Below are 16,924 nucleotides of genomic sequence, written 5' to 3'. Positions count from 1 at the left end.
GTGTCAATCAAAATATTGTATGGGTTGTATTTCTGAGACTATGTGTATGTATTATTCACTGTTTAGTCACATTTGGGCTCTCTTATTTATTGATCGCTTCTTTATTGACATTGCTTGCATTATAGCGTTTGTGGTGTGTAGTTATTTGTCATGTCTGATGCCTGTTTATTGTTCTTGTCTGAGTCTATTATTCTTGTCACTTGTGGTGGAAAAGTGACACCTTGGAAAAGGAGAGGAGGAAAGTGCAATAGAGACGGACAGGCATGAAAAAGGAGAGAGATGGGGGCGGAGTTGGAGGTGGGGGCGGGGGGTGGGTGTGGGGGCGGGGGGTGGGGCTGGATGGCATGAGAGGGAGCGTGGGCCCCACTCGGAGAAACCTGCAGTGGTTCAGCTTTAGCCAACAGACCTTCCTCCTCCTCCTCCTCCTCCACATCACTCCTCTCTCTTCTCATCTCCTGCCTCTGCACCCACACAGTCACACAAGAGAGGGAGACTGGGAGAGGGAGCGAGAGACAGATTGAGCCAATCTGAGAGGGAGAGAGAGAGGGAATGTGGAGGAGAGAGACAGATGTACAGAGCTAGAGAGTGACAGAGAGCAAACGCAGAGAGAAGTGGGGAGGGAGAGAGAGAGAGAGAGCGCGCAAGTGGGTGGGAGAAAGGGGGGAGAGAGAGAGCGAGAGAGAGCGCGCGCAAGAGGAAAACAGTGTCGCAGTCACACAGGTTGCGTGTGCATCTGCTGATGAGTGTATGGAGCTCATTTAGGTCCGTATTCACGGGCGGGTCAGCCATTCCATACGTGGCTGTACAGATCCGTAGTGAGTGAGGTGCATTGATCAGGCAGATCTGGGCTTGGTTAGACGGCCAGATCTGGGCTTGGTTGGACAGATGGAGGGAAGACCCTGAAGATGATGAAGGCCTTCACCAGCTCTTCTTTTGCGTGTGCTTGTTATTTACGTTTTTAAGCTGTAAGCTGTCGGTAAGCAGAATGTTTTCTTTTCTTCTCTCCATTTCCGCCGTCTTGTCTTCCTGTCTTTGGTTCTGTCCGTTTCTCTGGTTCCCCTTCTCTCCCTGTTCAGTGTGGTGTTGCGTTGAACAAGAGAAACGGGGTCCTCTGCTCCGTCCTCTGTTATCGGTTCGCCTTGTGTGTCTGTTCAGGGATGAAGCATGCAGCACAGCTTACATAACACGGCCAGGGCATTAAAGCTCACCCTCTGTGACCCCCCCCCCCCCCCCCCCCCCACAGCGAGGACGTGTGTAAACATGGCTTCACGGTCATCGTGGACATGCGGGGCTCCAAGTGGGACTCCATCAAGCCCCTGCTGAAGATCCTGCAGGAGTCTTTCCCCTGCTGTATCCACGTCGCCCTCATCATCAAGCCCGACAACTTCTGGCAGAAGCAGAGGACCAACTTCGGCAGCTCCAAGTTCGAATTCGAGGTACGAGGCCGTGGCGGGTGCGGTTCTGCCGTGAGGGCTGGCGGGCCGGCGCCTCTGGGCTGGGTGGTGCACCATGTGGCTGCATGGGTCTGCTGCACCGAGGCTCCTGCTCTCCGTAGCGTCTCCACGCTCCAGGAGAGGCTGTGTTATGTAATTCTGCATCCACCTCTCTTACCTCTCACCATTCTGTGAAGAGGAGGGAAAAACCCCCAAAACAAACCCTTTTTTAACTCTTGCATTTACTATGCCGGAAAAGTCTGAATGTGAATGTTGATGGGTCCTAGCTGGGTCTCCGGGCAGCTTTCCCCTTTCCTCAGTTTAGGAATGTTTATTGCACGTTAGGTTTTCCGTCTCCTCCTGCGAGGGTCTCGTTGTGCAAGCGCTTTTGAGGCTTGGCTGATTCTTCTCAGCCAGGTGCAGACTCTCCTCTGTGGATGTGCAGACTCTCCTCTGTGGATGTGCAGACTCTCCTCTGTGGAGGTGCAGACTCTCCTCTGTGGAGGTGCAGACTCTCCTCTGTGGATGTGCTGGGTTGTCACAGGCTTGTTGTGCTGGCTGTTCCTAATGATGGGCTTTAAGCAACGGGGTTTTCAGCTAATTTTACGTTCTGTAGAATACAGAAGGGGTGTGTGTGTGTGTGTGTGTGTGTGTGTGTGTGTGTGTGTGTGTGTGTGTGTGTGTGCGCGCGCGAGTGGGCGTGTTAGTGTTTGTGAGTTTGGCTGTGCCTCAGGGAGTGTGGGGGTGGGGGGGGAGTGTGTGGGGGAGTGCGGGCTCCTTCTCTGTGCGGAGGCGTGTGTCATTGTCAGTATGAATGCACACGCATGTGCAGCTGCAATATGTATTGTGGGATTGTGTACTGCATCCTGAATTCTTCCAGCAGCTGGATGCTTCCCTCTCGGAGTACAGCATCTACTCAGAGCTCTTCCCTCTGTAGACCCGAGTACAGCATCTACTCAGAGCTCTTCCCTCTGTAGACCCGAGTACAGCATCTACTCAGAGCTCTTCCCTCTGTAGACCCGAGTACAGCATCTACTCAGAGCTCTTCCCTCTGTAGACCCGAGTACAGCATCTACTCAGAGCTCTTCCCTCTGTAGACCCGAGTACAGCATCTACTCAGAGCTCTTCCCTCTGTAGACCTGAGTACAGCATCTACTCAGAGCTCTTCCCTCTGTAGACCTGAGTACAGCATCTACTCAGAGCTCTTCCCTCTGTAGACCTGAGTACAGCATCTACTCAGAGCTCTTCCCTCTGTAGACCTGAGCACAGTATCTACTCAGAGCTCTTCCCTCTCTGTAGACCTGAGCACAGCATCTACTCAGAGCTCTTCCCTCTCTGTAGACCTGAGCACAGCATCTACTCAGAGCTCTTCCCTCTCTGTAGACCTGAGTACAGCATCTACTCAGAGCTCTTCCCTCTCTGTAGACCTGAGTACAGCATCTACTCAGAGCTCTTCCCTCTCTGTAGACCTGAGTACAGCATCTACTCAGAGCTCTTCCCTCTCTGTAGACCTGAGTACAGCATCTACTCAGAGCTCTTCCTTCTCGGTAGACTTCAGCACAGCATCTACTCAGAGCTCTTCCCTCTCTGTAGACCTGAGTACAGCATCTACTCAGAGCTCTTCCCTCTCTGTAGACCTGAGTACAGCATCTACTCAGAGCTCTTCCCTCTCTGTAGACCTGAGTACAGCATCTACTCAGAGCTCTTCCCTCTCTGTAGACCTGAGTACAGCATCTACTCAGAGCTCTTCTCTCTCTGTAGACCTGAGTACAGCATCTACTCAGAGCTCTTCCCTCTCTGTAGACCTGAGTACAGCATCTACTCAGAGCTCTTCCTTCTCTGTAGACTTCAGCATCTACTCAGAGCTCTTCCCTCTCTGTAGACCTGAGAACAGCACATGTAAAGTTGGGACCCAGTGCTTTGGGTTGTCAGATGCTCGTTTGCGTTTCCTGATCATGGTGTTTTTGGTAGATTAACAGTGATGTTTCATTTTGGTTAGCATATTTCGTTGCTTGAGTGCTTACATGTGGCTAGAATTTGGCCACATCATGCTATCATGCGTTGGATTAAATGTTCTGTTGTGCCTTGGGAATATAGATTACAAAGTGTGTGCTTTTGTGTATCATCATACTTTGTATCTCTTTAGCTTTGTCCTCACAGTCCAGGCCCTGGCACTGGTGTTTACACTTACTGGTTACCAGTTGTGTAGGCCTTCTGACCGAGCTGTGGTTCCACCAGCAGGTCAGACACAGGTGTGGCTGCACTGGACTCTCCCAGATCCCACTGACCAGAATGGGCAGGGAATTCCCCTAGTCCCATATCCTCCCTTAAAGACACAGCCAGTCACGGGGTGTTGCTGTCGAGATGAAGTTCTGTTCCTGACAACATTTGAATTGTGCTCTGGCATTTACACCAGAGTCTTATTGTGGAGAAAAGAATGACCCCTTTTATATTTGCAGTAGAAGATGTGCTCTTTTATCTTGTGGCTTCATTACTCAACTGTAATTTATGTATGTGTGGGTTGGGTGAATTACTTAAGTGTACGTCATACTCAGTGATGACAGTAACACGTTACTTAGTAGTTACTTAGTAACGCGTTACTCTAATTTTACCACTTTTTTCAGTAATGAGTAATATAACAAGTTACTATTTCCAGTTCAGTAATCAGATTAAAGTTACTTATCCAAGTAACTGTGCATTATTTTTATTTTCCTTAGTAAAATATATATTTTATATATTTCTTGGCTCAGTTATACTTTTGCGTCTGACTGTAGCGCTCAACCTGTGACGGCGGCGAACGTGTTTATACTTGTCATTCTGTGCAGTGTTGTCCGTAATAATATGTGGTAGTGTAAAGAAATGCCCCTCAAAAATAGGGGAAGGACCTTTTACCTGACAAATTATGTGGCATTGTGTTCCAGGTTTGAAAAAGTCCTGGAATTTTGACTAAAGTACTTGAAAATACTTGAAATTGTAATTGTATTTTGTTTCACAACAAATAGCTGTCTGACTGAATAGTTTGCTTATATTACTACAAATAATACCATGCAGTGACACAAACGTAATGTCAGGAGATACATTATTTAAATGTCAAGAGATACATTCTTACTGTTGAAGTGTTACTGCACTTCTAATAAAGTGAGTATTGGGAAAACTCATTTTGCTGCTGAATGTAACTACTAAAGTAACTTGTAATCTAAAGTAGTTACTTTTACAATTAAGTAATCAGTAATGTAACCAAGTTACTTTTTAAAGGAGTAATCACAAATTGGATTTTCAAGGTAACTAAGCCATCACTGGTCATACCACTGCTTACATACATAAAAATTTATCTTAACATATTACTTTTCATTTCATTTGGATTATTTTTTAACACATTTACTCCCAGAGTTGAACCGCTCTGGTCTCTTTACAACGCTGACTAGTGTGGCTGCCAGATTCTACAAGCTCCTGGATCTTCAAAGTGCAGAGTGGGGGGTCGTGTTGGAGTGGGGGGTCGTGTTGGAGTGGGGGGTCGTGTTGGAGTGGGGCGTCGTGTTGGAGTGGGGCGTCGTGTTGGAGTGGGGCGTCGTGTTGGAGTGGGGCGTCGTGTTGGAGTGGGGCGTCGTGTTGGAGTGGGGCGTCGTGTTGGAGTGGGGCGTCGTGTTGGAGTGGGGCGTCGTGTTGGAGTGGGGCGTCGTGTTGGAGTGGGGCGTCGTGGTGGTGTTTGGGTGTTGGAGTGGGGCGTCGTGGTGGTGTTTGGGTGTTGGAGTGGGGCGTCGTGGTGGTGTTTGGGTGTTGGAGTGGGGCGTCGTGGTGGTGTTTGGGTGTTGGAGTGGGGCGTCGTGGTGGTGTTTGGGTGTTGGAGTGGGGCGTCGTGGTGGTGTTTGGGTGTTGGAGTGGGCGTCGTGGTGGTGTTTGGGTATTGGGAGTGGGCGTCGTGGTGGTGTTTGGGTGTGGGAGTGGGCGTCGTGGTGGTGTTTGGGTGTGGGAGTGGGCGTCGTGGTGGTGTTTGGGTGGTGGGAGTGGGCGTCGTGGTGGTGTTTGGGTGGTGGGAGTGGGCGTCGTGGTGGTGTTTGGGTGGTGGGAGTGGGCGTCGTGGTGGTGTTTGGGTGTTGGCGTGGGCGTCGTGGTGGTGTTTGGGTGTTGGCGTGGGCGTCGTGGTGGTGTTTGGGTGTTGGCGTGGGCGTCGTGGTGGTGTTTGGGTGTTGGCGTGGGCGTCGTGGTGGTGTTTGGGTGTTGGCGTGGGCGTCGTGGTGGTGTTTGGGTGTTGGCGTGGGCGTCGTGGTGTGTGGGAGTGGGCGTCGTGGTGTGTGGGAGTGGGCGTCGTGGTGTGTGGGAGTGGGCGTCGTGGTGGTGTTTGGGTGTGGGCGTCGTGGTGGTGTTTGGGTGTTGGCGTGGGCGTCGTGGTGGTGTTTGGGTGTGGGAGTGGGGGTCGTGGTGGTGTTTGGGTGTGGGAGTGGGGGTCGTGGTGGTGTTTGGGTGTGGGAGTGGGGCGTCGTGGTGGTGTTTGGGTGTGGGAGTGGGCGTCGTGGTGGTGTTTGGGTGTGGGCGTCGTGGTGGTGTTTGGGTGTGGGCGTCGTGGTGTGTGGGAGTGGGCGTCGTGGTGTGTGGGAGTGGGCGTCGTGGTGTGTGGGAGTGGGCGTCGTGGTGGTGTTTGGGTGTGGGAGTGGGCGTCGTGGTGGTGTTTGGGTGTGGGAGTCGTGGTGGTGTGTGGGTGTGTGAGTCGTGGTGGTGTGTGGGTGTGTGAGTCGTGGTGGTGTGTGGGTGTGTGAGTCGTGGTGTGTGGGAGTGGGCGTCGTGGTGGTGTGTGGGAGTGGGCGTCGTGGTGGTGTGTGGGTGTGGGCGTCGTGGTGGTGTTTGGGTGTGGGAGTGGGCGTCGTGTTGGATGAGAACTAATGCAGTAATTCTCCTCTACTCAACAAAAGGGCCAAACCGCCCTGCACTCGTCTCCTCACAACCCTGGTCGAGCCCACTCACTTGCTTTTCATTCCATCTGCTCTCTTCCTCCATTTATCTCTATATCTCTATGTCCCTTCATCCATCCCTGTGCGGAACAGCGTGCGCCCGTGCTCTCCCAAAACGTCTCCGGCTGTGACATGTGCGAGCAGGCGAGGGAAAGATGGCTGGAAGGGGCCGGAGACTCCAGATGTGAAGGCAGCCGTTCCTCGTTCTCTTACGCGATTAGCAGAGGCGATGATTCACGGGAACCAATCAGATTAGACACGCCAGCCATTCCACGCTTAGTACCGCGCATTTGTGCATACCTCCGTCTTGGCCACACCTCCTTTTCCTACATACCACATACAAGAAGCTGGCTGGAGTTGTGCAGTGGCGTTCTGGCCCGCTCGGCCGCCCCGGACCTTCTGCGCCAGATCGAAGGTGTGTGGCGGTGCGTTTCTGTCTGGGCTGGACCCCTGACTGTTCCCAAGGACCCATGTTAAATTAGATTTATGCCCTCTGTTAAAAATAACCGTCCCACCTTACTGGTCATTAAGTGAGCATGGAATGGCAGTCTTGAATCTCGTGGGGCGTGAGACACAGCGATTCACTGTGACGGGGCCGTGTGTGTATGTGTGTTTCTCTTCTCCTTCTGTTTTTCACTTCAGCCTGTCTGTAATACTGTAATAGTAATTTTCTACTCGCCATTTGTGTATTTCCCTCTTTCTCCGTTCTGTCGTTTATATGCTAGTTCCTCTATTCCTTACACTGTGGAAAGCCCCGATGTCTTTGACTTCCTTGTTCTGTCCCCCCCCCCCCCATCTCTCACCTGTCCTCCACCTGATCTCCTGTTGCCCTTCTCCAGACCACCATGGTGTCCCTGGAGGGCTTGTCCAAGGTGGTGGAGCCGTCACAGCTGACGGCCGACTTCGAGGGCAGCCTGGACTACAACCACGAGGAATGGATCGAGATCCGCGTGGCCTTCGAGGACTTCACGGGCAACGCGCGCCACCTCCTGTCCCGCCTGGAGGAGATGCAGGCCACGGTGACGCGCAAGGACTTCCCGCAGGACCTGGACGGGGCACGGCGCATGATCGAGGAGCACGCCGCCCTCAAGAAGAAGGTGATGAAGGCGCCCGTGGAGGAGGTGGACGGCGAGGGCCAGCGCCTGCTCAAGCGCATCCAGAGCAGCGAGAGCTACGCCAGCCGCGCCGTGCCGGCCGCCGCCGGCCAGAGGGAGAACCCGGGCCCGGGCCAGGCCAACGCGGACACGCAGGGCCTGGTGCCACGCATCGCCGCCCTACTGGAGAAGCTGCACGCCACGCGCCAGACCCTCCACCAGGCCTGGCACGTCCGTAAGCTGCAGCTGGACCAGTGCTTTCAGCTCCGCCTCTTCGAGCAGGACGCGGAGAAGGTGAGGCACGCGCTCGGGCGCAGGTGGGGTTATTATCGGCGCTCTCCTGACGGGTGTGGAGGAACCGCGTCTCCAGGGCTGCACCTCCCGCAGGGTGGAGAGGAACGCAACAGATGTGGCTTCTTCCCCTCCACCACACACCTTTTATTGTAAAAAGACGTTTATATATAAACCCGTCGCATTTAGCTTATCTTGACTTGGACGCGTTGACTTTTCTGCACCACCACTGACGGAGCAGTCTGAATGCTGCATGTAGTGGGTGGAGGATTTTGCATGTTGCTAGGACACGGGGAGTTATTCTCTCCTCCTGAGAATCAGGTCATTCCTAAGCAATCTATTTTTAGACTTATCGCCTCCATGAACCCGCTATCGCACGTGCTGAAACCTGCGTTCACACGTGTGTGTGTGTTTGTTTTTGCTTGGGGTGTGTGGGTGTGTGTGTGTGGGTGTGGGTGTGTGTGTGTGGGGGGAGTTGGAGGGGGTAGGTGGGTGTGTGTGTGGGTGTTCATACACATGTACACAGGACTAACCTGACCACTCCACCCCACCATCATGTACATGTGTTTAAATCACAGTGTACGTGTGTTCTGCCTACAGATGTTTGACTGGATCATGCACAATAAAGGACTCTTCCTGGCAGGGTACACTGAAATCGGCAACAATCATTCACATGCCATGGAGCTCCAGACTCAACATAACCACTTTGCCATGAACTGTATGGTAAGACAACACAATCCACTTTCATGGCTTTATTGTTTTTTGGTATGTATAACCCAAATATGATTCCTAGAGCCTCGTGGAATTTTATCTGGATAGCTGCTCACCAAATAGCAATTCTTTGGATGTTTTGAGTTTTCCTGTTGTCACAGTTGTCAGTCTAGCAAATTGGAACTCTATATTCTGTTTTACTTAATATGGCTCGTGTTCATTACCTCAATATAAAGCCCAAGTTATCCAGTGATGTTTGTTAATATCTTAGTCTCCTGCATTCTCCAATTACTTCAGAAGTTGTGTTAAAGACAGCAGTTCTGTTGGTTTGGTTGGGCTTGTATGGGCCCATTTTGGAACCGGGCAGGTAGTTGCTCGAGCTGGAGATCCAGCACTCCGGGTCCATTAACGTGCTGCTTCTCTCCTGTGAGCTGCTGGAGGGTTCAGCACCTGCTGACGCGGTGCCTGGACACCTGGGCTTGGCCGTTGCGTCCTGCGGTGTCTCCGTGAGAACCCTGCACAGATGGTTCTCCAGCCTGCTCCTCGGTGTCCTCCTGCAGTGGAGATGATTATAGATCGCAGTGTTTCCAGACAAGACTCCTTGTAATATGTGGAGGTAGTCTCTCTCAGTAGCAGCAGAGTGAATTTGACAGTGTAGCGGTCGATAACTCTTTCTTAAATGGCTTGTGCGTTCAGTCCCAGCGACTTATGACGTGTCCTGTAACGATCGTCCCAAACGCTTCCTGGGGGAGTGGCTCACTTCTGGCGTCTCCCAGCCCATCCAGGGACGTTCCATACGCTTCCTCAGCAGTAATATGGATCGCTTCCTGTTTCAGAGACGCAGAGAGAAAATGGAGGGGAACAGGGTAGCCGCTAATTTACTGCAGCCGTTTGCGTAACACGAGGGACGCAGCTGCTGAGACGTAAATGCCTGCGACATCACGGTCGGCCCCGCAGATCCTGCACGTGTTGCGGGTTTGTTCTGGCTAAACGAATACTGTTGCAGATCTAGTATGCTGCAGAATGATGTCATTCAGGTTAAGTGTAGTTTGAATGACTGTCCAGCTGAGAAAAGCTGCAGGATCTCTGCACTGCGAGGTTCTCTGTGGGGTTTTGGGCCAGTTCGTTCGGGTTAGTGGCTGACAACTGGGGGCGATGTGAGCTATCGATCAGAGACGGACTAGTCAGACTGCAAGATCGCTGCCGAAACCTTCAAGCTGTGAATACTCCGAGCTCTCCACATATGTTCTCAAACTTTAAGCATAAGTTTGGCGGGATGCCATCATGGAACCTGGCGTAATGAAGGCGCTTAATTGACTGTGGCCAAATGCGTTTAATTATACTGCAGCTGTAGTTTGTAATGGACCGGCAGCCGACGTGTCTAAGCTGCGTCCCGTCCTCGCCGCTAACGTCCCCCGTGTTCGTCCTGCTCTAGAACGTGTACGTGAACATTAATCGCATCATGTCTGTGGGGAACCGGCTGCTGGAGGCCGGCCACTACGCATCCCAGCAGATCAAGCAGATCTCCGGCCAGCTGGAGCAGGAGTGGAAGGCGTTCGCCGCAGCCCTGGACGAGAGGAGCACCCTGCTGGAGATGTCTGCCGCGTTCCACCAGAAATGCGACCAGGTCAGAAAGACATCCGCCATTACGGCTCCGACCGGGCCAAACCGTGGCGTGTCTGTTTCGTTGTCGGTCTGATGTACGTTGTGAATTTGGAGACCAGTGGAAGGATCTGCAGGTGTAAAATAAGGAGCGCTGAAGTTCTGTTCACACCAGGACGTTCTTCACATGTAGGAGCTGGAGTTTTCACGTTTACCAAATCAGTAGTGGATACACATATGGGAAAGAAATGTATTTCGAGTTCTTCTGCTCGTTTTGATTTGACTCATTCATATCATTCATATGTGTCTCTTCAAATAAGCCACACATGTAGGAGGTCCTGAGGTCTCCACGGTGGAGCAGCAGTAGGGGTTGCCCTATTTGCTCCCTTTTTTGCCGCCCCGATGATGGAATATTCCTCTCTTCTCTTCTGCCTTTTCTAGCCATCCTTTTCCAGGGCGTCTCCCCCATGACTTTTGCCCCATCTAGCATTCTGTCAGTTCACGCAGGCCAACGCTCCAGTCCTCTCATACATGTCATTCCGTTTGAGACCCATCAAGGTCGGCCACATCACAACCCCCCGTCCCCCAGGAAAGGGCGAACCAAAGACCACCAGCTCCTTTACATGAGAGAGAATTTAGATTAGAGTTCAAGGGTTGAAGCCCTTGTTCATGTCTCAGTAGTTCAGCCTTTTGTTATTTGATTCTTCATCTGTGGGTCCTCAAGGATAAACCACATTGCCAACAATGCAGGGCACTGTGATATCTTATTTTGGAATTATAGTGCCACATATTTGAAATGGTTTGAGATAATAAGAGATATTTTATCATATATAATAGAATACATATTTGTTCCTCTGTGTCTTTGACATGGGGTTAAGCATCAAACAGTGGGATGGCTGTTGGAGGTCTTCTTATTGGCCGCCTTCGTCTTCATGGTTCTTTGTGGATCCTTTACAGTACATGAGCAACGTGGACTCGTGGTGTAAGGCGTGTGGAGAAGTGGATTTGCCCTCGGAGCTCCAGGACCTAGAAGATGCCATCCACCATCACCAGGGCCTGTATGAACATATTACCACTGCCTACTCAGAGGTATGTGTATGCACACGTGTGTGTGTGTGTGTGTGTGTGTGTGTGTGTGTGTGTGTGTGTGTGTGTGTGTGTGTGTGTGTGTGTGTGTGTGAGGTTCATCTTGGCATCTTTAATATGCATTAATTTATAGGTGGAAATTATAGGGCCTGTTGCACTTGAGGCGATACCAGTTTTAAGAAGAGACAGAAGAGTCTGATGAGTGAGTGAGCCCTCACCCCCTCACCTGAGCTCAGCCGTTGTTCGTTTTGTCTGGCGCAGGTGAGTCAGGATGGCAAAGCCTTGCTGGACAAACTCCAGCGACCCCTGACGCCGGGCAGTGCGGATTCGCTGACGGCCTCCGCCAATTACTCAAAGGCAGTGCACCATGTTCTGGACATCATCCACGAAGTGCTGCATCACCAGAGACAGCTGGAGAACATCTGGCAACATCGCAAAGTGCGTCTGCACCAGCGCCTGCAGCTGTGTGTGTTTCAGCAGGATGTCCAACAGGTAAACACCACCCACACACACACACACACACAGACTTACACACACTTGCACACAGGCAGCAGGCATTATGATGTACGAGGCAGGGAGCAGAACTTTGGTACCTCCACCAGGGGGTGGAGTGAGGGTGGGGGTGATGAAGGGCATTAGGGCCGTGATTGAGGACTGGACTGGGTGTAGCGATGGCTCAGGTTGAACCATTAGAAGGCAAAGCCTCCTTCCTGCAGGCTGCAGTGGTGGTGGGATGTACTGGTGTTGTACTGGTGCTGTACTGGTGCTGTACTGGGAGCTGGGCAGTTGTCTCACCCCAGCACACTCTCTCTCAGTGTCCGAAAGAAGGACAAAGAAGAAAAACGTCCAAGACGCTCTGAGCAAACGTGCAATTACGGCCGGCGCTTCCTCTTTCAAGCCGGCTACAAAACGCCACCACCACATCTTGGCACCGGCATCCACACATTATTTTCATGTACACACAACAGAAATAGTGAGGCGTAATTAGAAGGCAGGAACGCGGTGTCTCCCCCTCCCCCGCCCTCTTCTCTTTCACTTCCTCTTAACGTGGAGCTGCCGTGCAGGCCACGCCCACGCACTTGTGCGACACCCCTTCTGTTTGGGTGCGGGGCTGGGGAGGAACGCGTTGTCATTTTCACCACTTATAACCACGGATACTGTTTCTATGGAAACCAGGGTTCTCTGCAGCATGCAGGTGCAGAGCGCTTGAAGAGCGGCAGAGGGGTGTGTGAGTCTCTCTCTCTCTCTCTCTCTCTCTCTCTCTCTCTCTCTCTCATATATATATATATAGGAGAACACTCCCTTTGCTCATTTGCATGCCTCTGGCTTTGTGAGCCACAGTTTTGCTCTCTGCCTCTCTGTCATTATCTCAAGCTGACACACATTTGTCACGTCTGCCACACATGAGTAAAAGCTAAAAATCTACACCCTGGTTATCATGCCTTCATTTGTAATTGTGCACGCGTGTATGTGGGTGCATCTGCGTGTGTGTGTGTGTGTGTGTGTGTGTGTGTGTGTGTGTGTGTGTGTGTGTGTGTGTGTGTGTGTGTGTGCGCGCCCACGTGCAGGTGCTCGACTGGATCGAGAACCACGGTGAGGCGTTTCTGAGTAAGCACACAGGAGTAGGGAAGTCTCTCCACCGCGCCCGAGCCCTGCAGAAACGTCACGAGGACTTTGAAGAAGTGGCCCAGGTGGGTGCCTCCCGGCCCCTCCCCTTCCCCCTGGACACGCCCCCCCCCGACCCCTCCACCCACACACGCCCCCTTCCTCTTCTCCACCACGCCCCTTTCACTTCTGTGTTTAATGTGCAGCCTGCATCATTGCTGAAGGAGAGACTCGTGTGTGTGTGTGTGTGTGTGTGTGTGTGTGTGTGTGTGTGTGTATCAGAACACGTACACCAACGCTGATAAGCTGCTGGAGGCGGCGGAGCAGCTGGCCCAGACGGGCGAGTGCGACCCGGAGGAGATCTACCAGGCGGCCCACCAGCTGGAGGACCGCATCCAGGACTTTGTGAGGCGCGTGGAGCAGCGCAAGGTTCTGCTGGACATGTCTGTGGCCTTCCACACCCACGTGAAGGAGGTACGTCACGGGACACCGCGTCTCCACCCGCCTCCCCCACCCGCACGCAGCCGCACACCTCCGTGTAGAGCGTAGGGAGTGCACCGCCCGAACACCCTCGGACCTGCCGGGGGTTAAATGCCCTGCTGAAAGTGTGTGTGTGTGTGTGTGTGTGTGTGTGTGTGTGTGTGTGTGTGTGTGTGTGTGTGTGTGTGTGTGTGTGTGTGCGTGCGTGTGTGTGTGTGTGTGTTGGGCGTGCGGCGCAGCTGTGGACGTGGTTGGAGGAGCTACAGAAGGAGCTGCTGGACGACGTGTACGCCGAGTCCGTGGAGGCGGTGCAGGACCTGATCAAGCGTTTCGGCCAGCAGCAGCAGACCACCCTGCAGGTCACCGTCAACGTCATCAAGGAGGGCGAGGACCTCATCCAGCAGCTCAGGTACCCGCCCTCCTCCACCCCTCTGATATGGCTCCACCTCTCTGCTGTCCCTTTAACTGTTCATGTGGTGTGGAGCTGGAGTCTCTCTATCATCACTGGTCTACAATACAGTTGTCATGTGTGTGTCCTCATATTCAGTGCAATTGTTCTACAGTCACTGTTCTACAATTAGAGTTGATGATGAGTTAACTGCTCAATCTGCTGCTGGTTCTGCTGGGTCCAAGTCCACACTATGTTGGGCTTGGGCCGGGTCCTGTTGGTCACTCTAAGATCTGATACAGGGTTCTGCAGAAAGGAAACATAAGACCTGAGTCTGGCACAGACAGAGGGTGGAGCTGGTGGAGTCTCTGAGTCTGTGTGCGTTCTTGCAGGAGGATTGTGGTGGTGATCATCATCAATGATGAGTTTGGTCTGATAAAGACCAGGCCTGTTGAAATTTCACAGAATTCCACTTTTCTGAAACTAAGCCCCTCTGCTTATTTATTATTTTCTATTATTTGACTATACATCTGCGTACAAATGCAGTCAGTCATTTACTATGTAGACTTAGACGTTTCTAAGAGGGGGATTATTAGCATTAAGGGTTTTATCCTGTCCAGCCTACGTTACTGCTGGGCTTGTGGCAGCAGCCTGTGTGTCTCTGAAAGCTCAAGAGACATAAAGCAGACAGACGCCCCACACGTGTGGAGGAGTGAGGCGCTGGGGGGAGTGAGGCGCTGGGGGGAGTGAGACACGAGCAGTCCGGCAGTAGGTGAGAGGGTGAGGTGAGTGTGGAGGGGTCTCTCACTCTCACGCAACACTCCCTTTACTTTACTCCTTTTACTCTCTCTGTCTCTCTCTCTGTCTCCCTCCTCTCTCTCAAAATTTAGAAATTATACTTTCATAATATAATAACCATCTAAATGTGTAGTGTGTACCAGGATACATGGGCAACCAGCTCTCTGTGTAGCGTCCACACACTCTGCAGGCCGCCGTCTGCTCTGAGCCCAGAATTGGACGTTCAGCCCAAGCAGATCTCCAGAACTCGGTGTGCTTCACACACATTGCCGTGGTCTCACAAAAAAAAGTTGCGTGTTTGTGTTCCCCACTGCATGATCTATTTCTGTCTGTTTTATCTGATAATTTATTCATAATCCAAATTCCTTGTAATTTGATTTCGGTTCCACACAAAAATGCAAATCATGTGACAGTATGGAAGTGGACTTTGTGATTTGACAGTTAATACGTTATCACTATGGCAACAGACTTGCTCAGGCTGCACACCGTCAATAGCGAGATGGGTATTATGAGCGATGATTATTATTATTATTTCTGCTACTGCTACTACTTAACATAGCGTAGTTTAATCAAAGAAGATTTGTCTTTTGTGCTCAGTGAGAAAATTGATAGTACGTGGAGGTATTGTTCTCATTTTGGATGTGTGGCATGAGGTTATTATAACGTTGCTTGAAAAAGTCCTGTGGCTACGCAGATAAAAAGAGAATTTCAGCGTCTAATTAATAACTCTCGGTACCTTTTGGAAGGTAATTTTTAATGAAGCAGTAAAGGATTGTTGGAGTCATGGAAATGGCTCGTTGAACTGGAACATCAACCAGCATCAACCTGCACAGTCCTGCACAGTCCACTCTGCTGCTTGGTCCTAATGTTGAGGTAGTGTGTTAGGTACTGTGGAAATGAGATTCTTTCTACCAGTATGCTGGATGTGGGATTTGTCCCTGCGGTCCGTGTTCGTCGTGTCCTCCTTTGTCTCTGTCCTCTTCCAGCAGGACTCTCAACACCACAACCTCTGCTGTTCGTCTGCTAGGAATCAAACTCAGTAGAGCGTGAGAGGCGTGTCCCCCCCCCCCCCCCCCCCCCCCCCTCTCTCTCTCTCTCCTACACACAGTACACCCCCAGGCCCCACGTATAGAGCACAACCCTCACTAGGTGTGTGTCCCCCTTTGCCCACAGAGACTCGGCCATCTCCAGCAACAAGGCGCCTCACAACAGCTCCATCAACCACATTGAGAGTGTGCTGCAGCAGCTGGACGAGGCGCAGGCCCAGATGGAGGAGCTCTTTCAGGAGAGGAAGATCAAACTGGAGCTCTTCCTGCAGCTCCGCGTCTTCGAGCGCGACGCCATCGACGTGAGTCACGCCGGAGGTGGCGCTGGGGTGTGTGTGCGGTGTGTGTGTGTGTGTGTGTGTGTGTGTGTGTGTGTGTGTGTGTTAGTACCTGTTAATTCCAGCTTCTTTTCTCCTCTTTGCTCGGTGGATGTGTTGAAATGTTGAACTAAAGCCCAGCAGCTGTAGTATCAGGATCCTGCTGACGCATCTCCAATTAACCAGCAATTATTGAGCTGCAGCTTTCACTAGCTGAGTGGGAACTGTAGCCAGAGCAGGAGTGACTGCTTACATACCACACACACACACACACACACACACACACACACACACACACACACACACACATGAACACTCTGGACTCTCGGTGTGAGGGTCAGGGGGAGGGTAATCCCACCACATGCAGTAGAGAACAGAATCACATGCTGAGACGTTTTTGTGCGTGTTTGTGCTCGGGCATGTTTGTATGTCTGTAAGACTAGTGATATGAGATCTCACACACACACACACACACACACACACACACACACCCCGATGTCAAGCCTCCTGTGTGGTCCACAGATCATCTCGGACCTGGACTCGTGGAATGAGGAGCTGTCTCAGCAGATGAGTGACTTTGACACGGAGGACCTGACTCTGGCGGAGCAGAGACTACAGCACCACGCTGACAAAGCCCTCACCATGAACAACCTCACCTTCGACGTCATCCACCAGGGCCAGGAGCTCCTGCAGTACGTCAATGAGGTGCAGGCATCTGGTGAGGTTCTCTCCTACACACACACACACACACACACACACACACACACACACTTTTTATAATTCACTGTTTTATGGGCTTAATTACTACACCCTGTGCTGTGAGGCTCTCTATAAGCAAGAAACTCATACAGGTTAATTACAGGTCTTGGTGGTTGTCTTGGTTTTTAAGAAAATTGTCAAAGGTGTGTATTTGTGTAGATGGCCAAGATCATTATGTACAGTGAGAAGTTTGTTTACAAACTCCCAGAGAGCAATTCATCAGTTGAATCATAACTCATACATTTAGTTTCGTCGTACCATAGGGTGTTACCCATATAGAAACCAGTCTACATCCCTCCTCAGAGGTGCTAACAGCACACAGCCCTACACAGGAAGACACATGCGTGGACAAATGCGTGTGGCACTGT

At 51.6% G+C, this 16,924-nt stretch overlaps 1 protein-coding gene across 7 annotated transcripts in view; it reads left to right on the top strand.

Annotated features, from left to right (window-relative positions):
* The window catches only part of trioa (trio Rho guanine nucleotide exchange factor a), an 81,848-nt gene that overhangs the window by 41,883 nt on the left and 23,041 nt on the right, over positions 1–16,924 (top strand). For 6 of the 7 annotated variants that reach the window (XM_077008838.1, XM_077008837.1, XM_077008836.1 and 3 more), the window contains 11 exons: positions 1,244–1,436; positions 7,219–7,767; positions 8,365–8,487; positions 9,911–10,102; positions 11,035–11,166; positions 11,425–11,655; positions 12,732–12,854; positions 13,051–13,242; positions 13,488–13,657; positions 15,608–15,782; positions 16,320–16,515. In XM_077008838.1, the coding sequence (XP_076864953.1) occupies positions 1,244–1,436; positions 7,219–7,767; positions 8,365–8,487; positions 9,911–10,102; positions 11,035–11,166; positions 11,425–11,655; positions 12,732–12,854; positions 13,051–13,242; positions 13,488–13,657; positions 15,608–15,782; positions 16,320–16,515 (2,276 nt within the window). Of the gene's footprint in view, positions 1–687; positions 977–1,243; positions 1,437–7,218; positions 7,768–8,364; positions 8,488–9,910; positions 10,103–11,034; positions 11,167–11,424; positions 11,656–12,731; positions 12,855–13,050; positions 13,243–13,487; positions 13,658–15,607; positions 15,783–16,319; positions 16,516–16,924 lie in introns of those variants that run through there. The other variant, XM_077008840.1, reaches the window with a different exon arrangement.

This window comes from Brachyhypopomus gauderio, chromosome 6, assembly GCF_052324685.1.
Source record: "Brachyhypopomus gauderio isolate BG-103 chromosome 6, BGAUD_0.2, whole genome shotgun sequence".
Lineage (NCBI taxonomy): Eukaryota > Metazoa > Chordata > Actinopteri > Gymnotiformes > Hypopomidae > Brachyhypopomus > Brachyhypopomus gauderio.
This window is presented reverse-complemented; position numbering and strand designations above follow the sequence as displayed.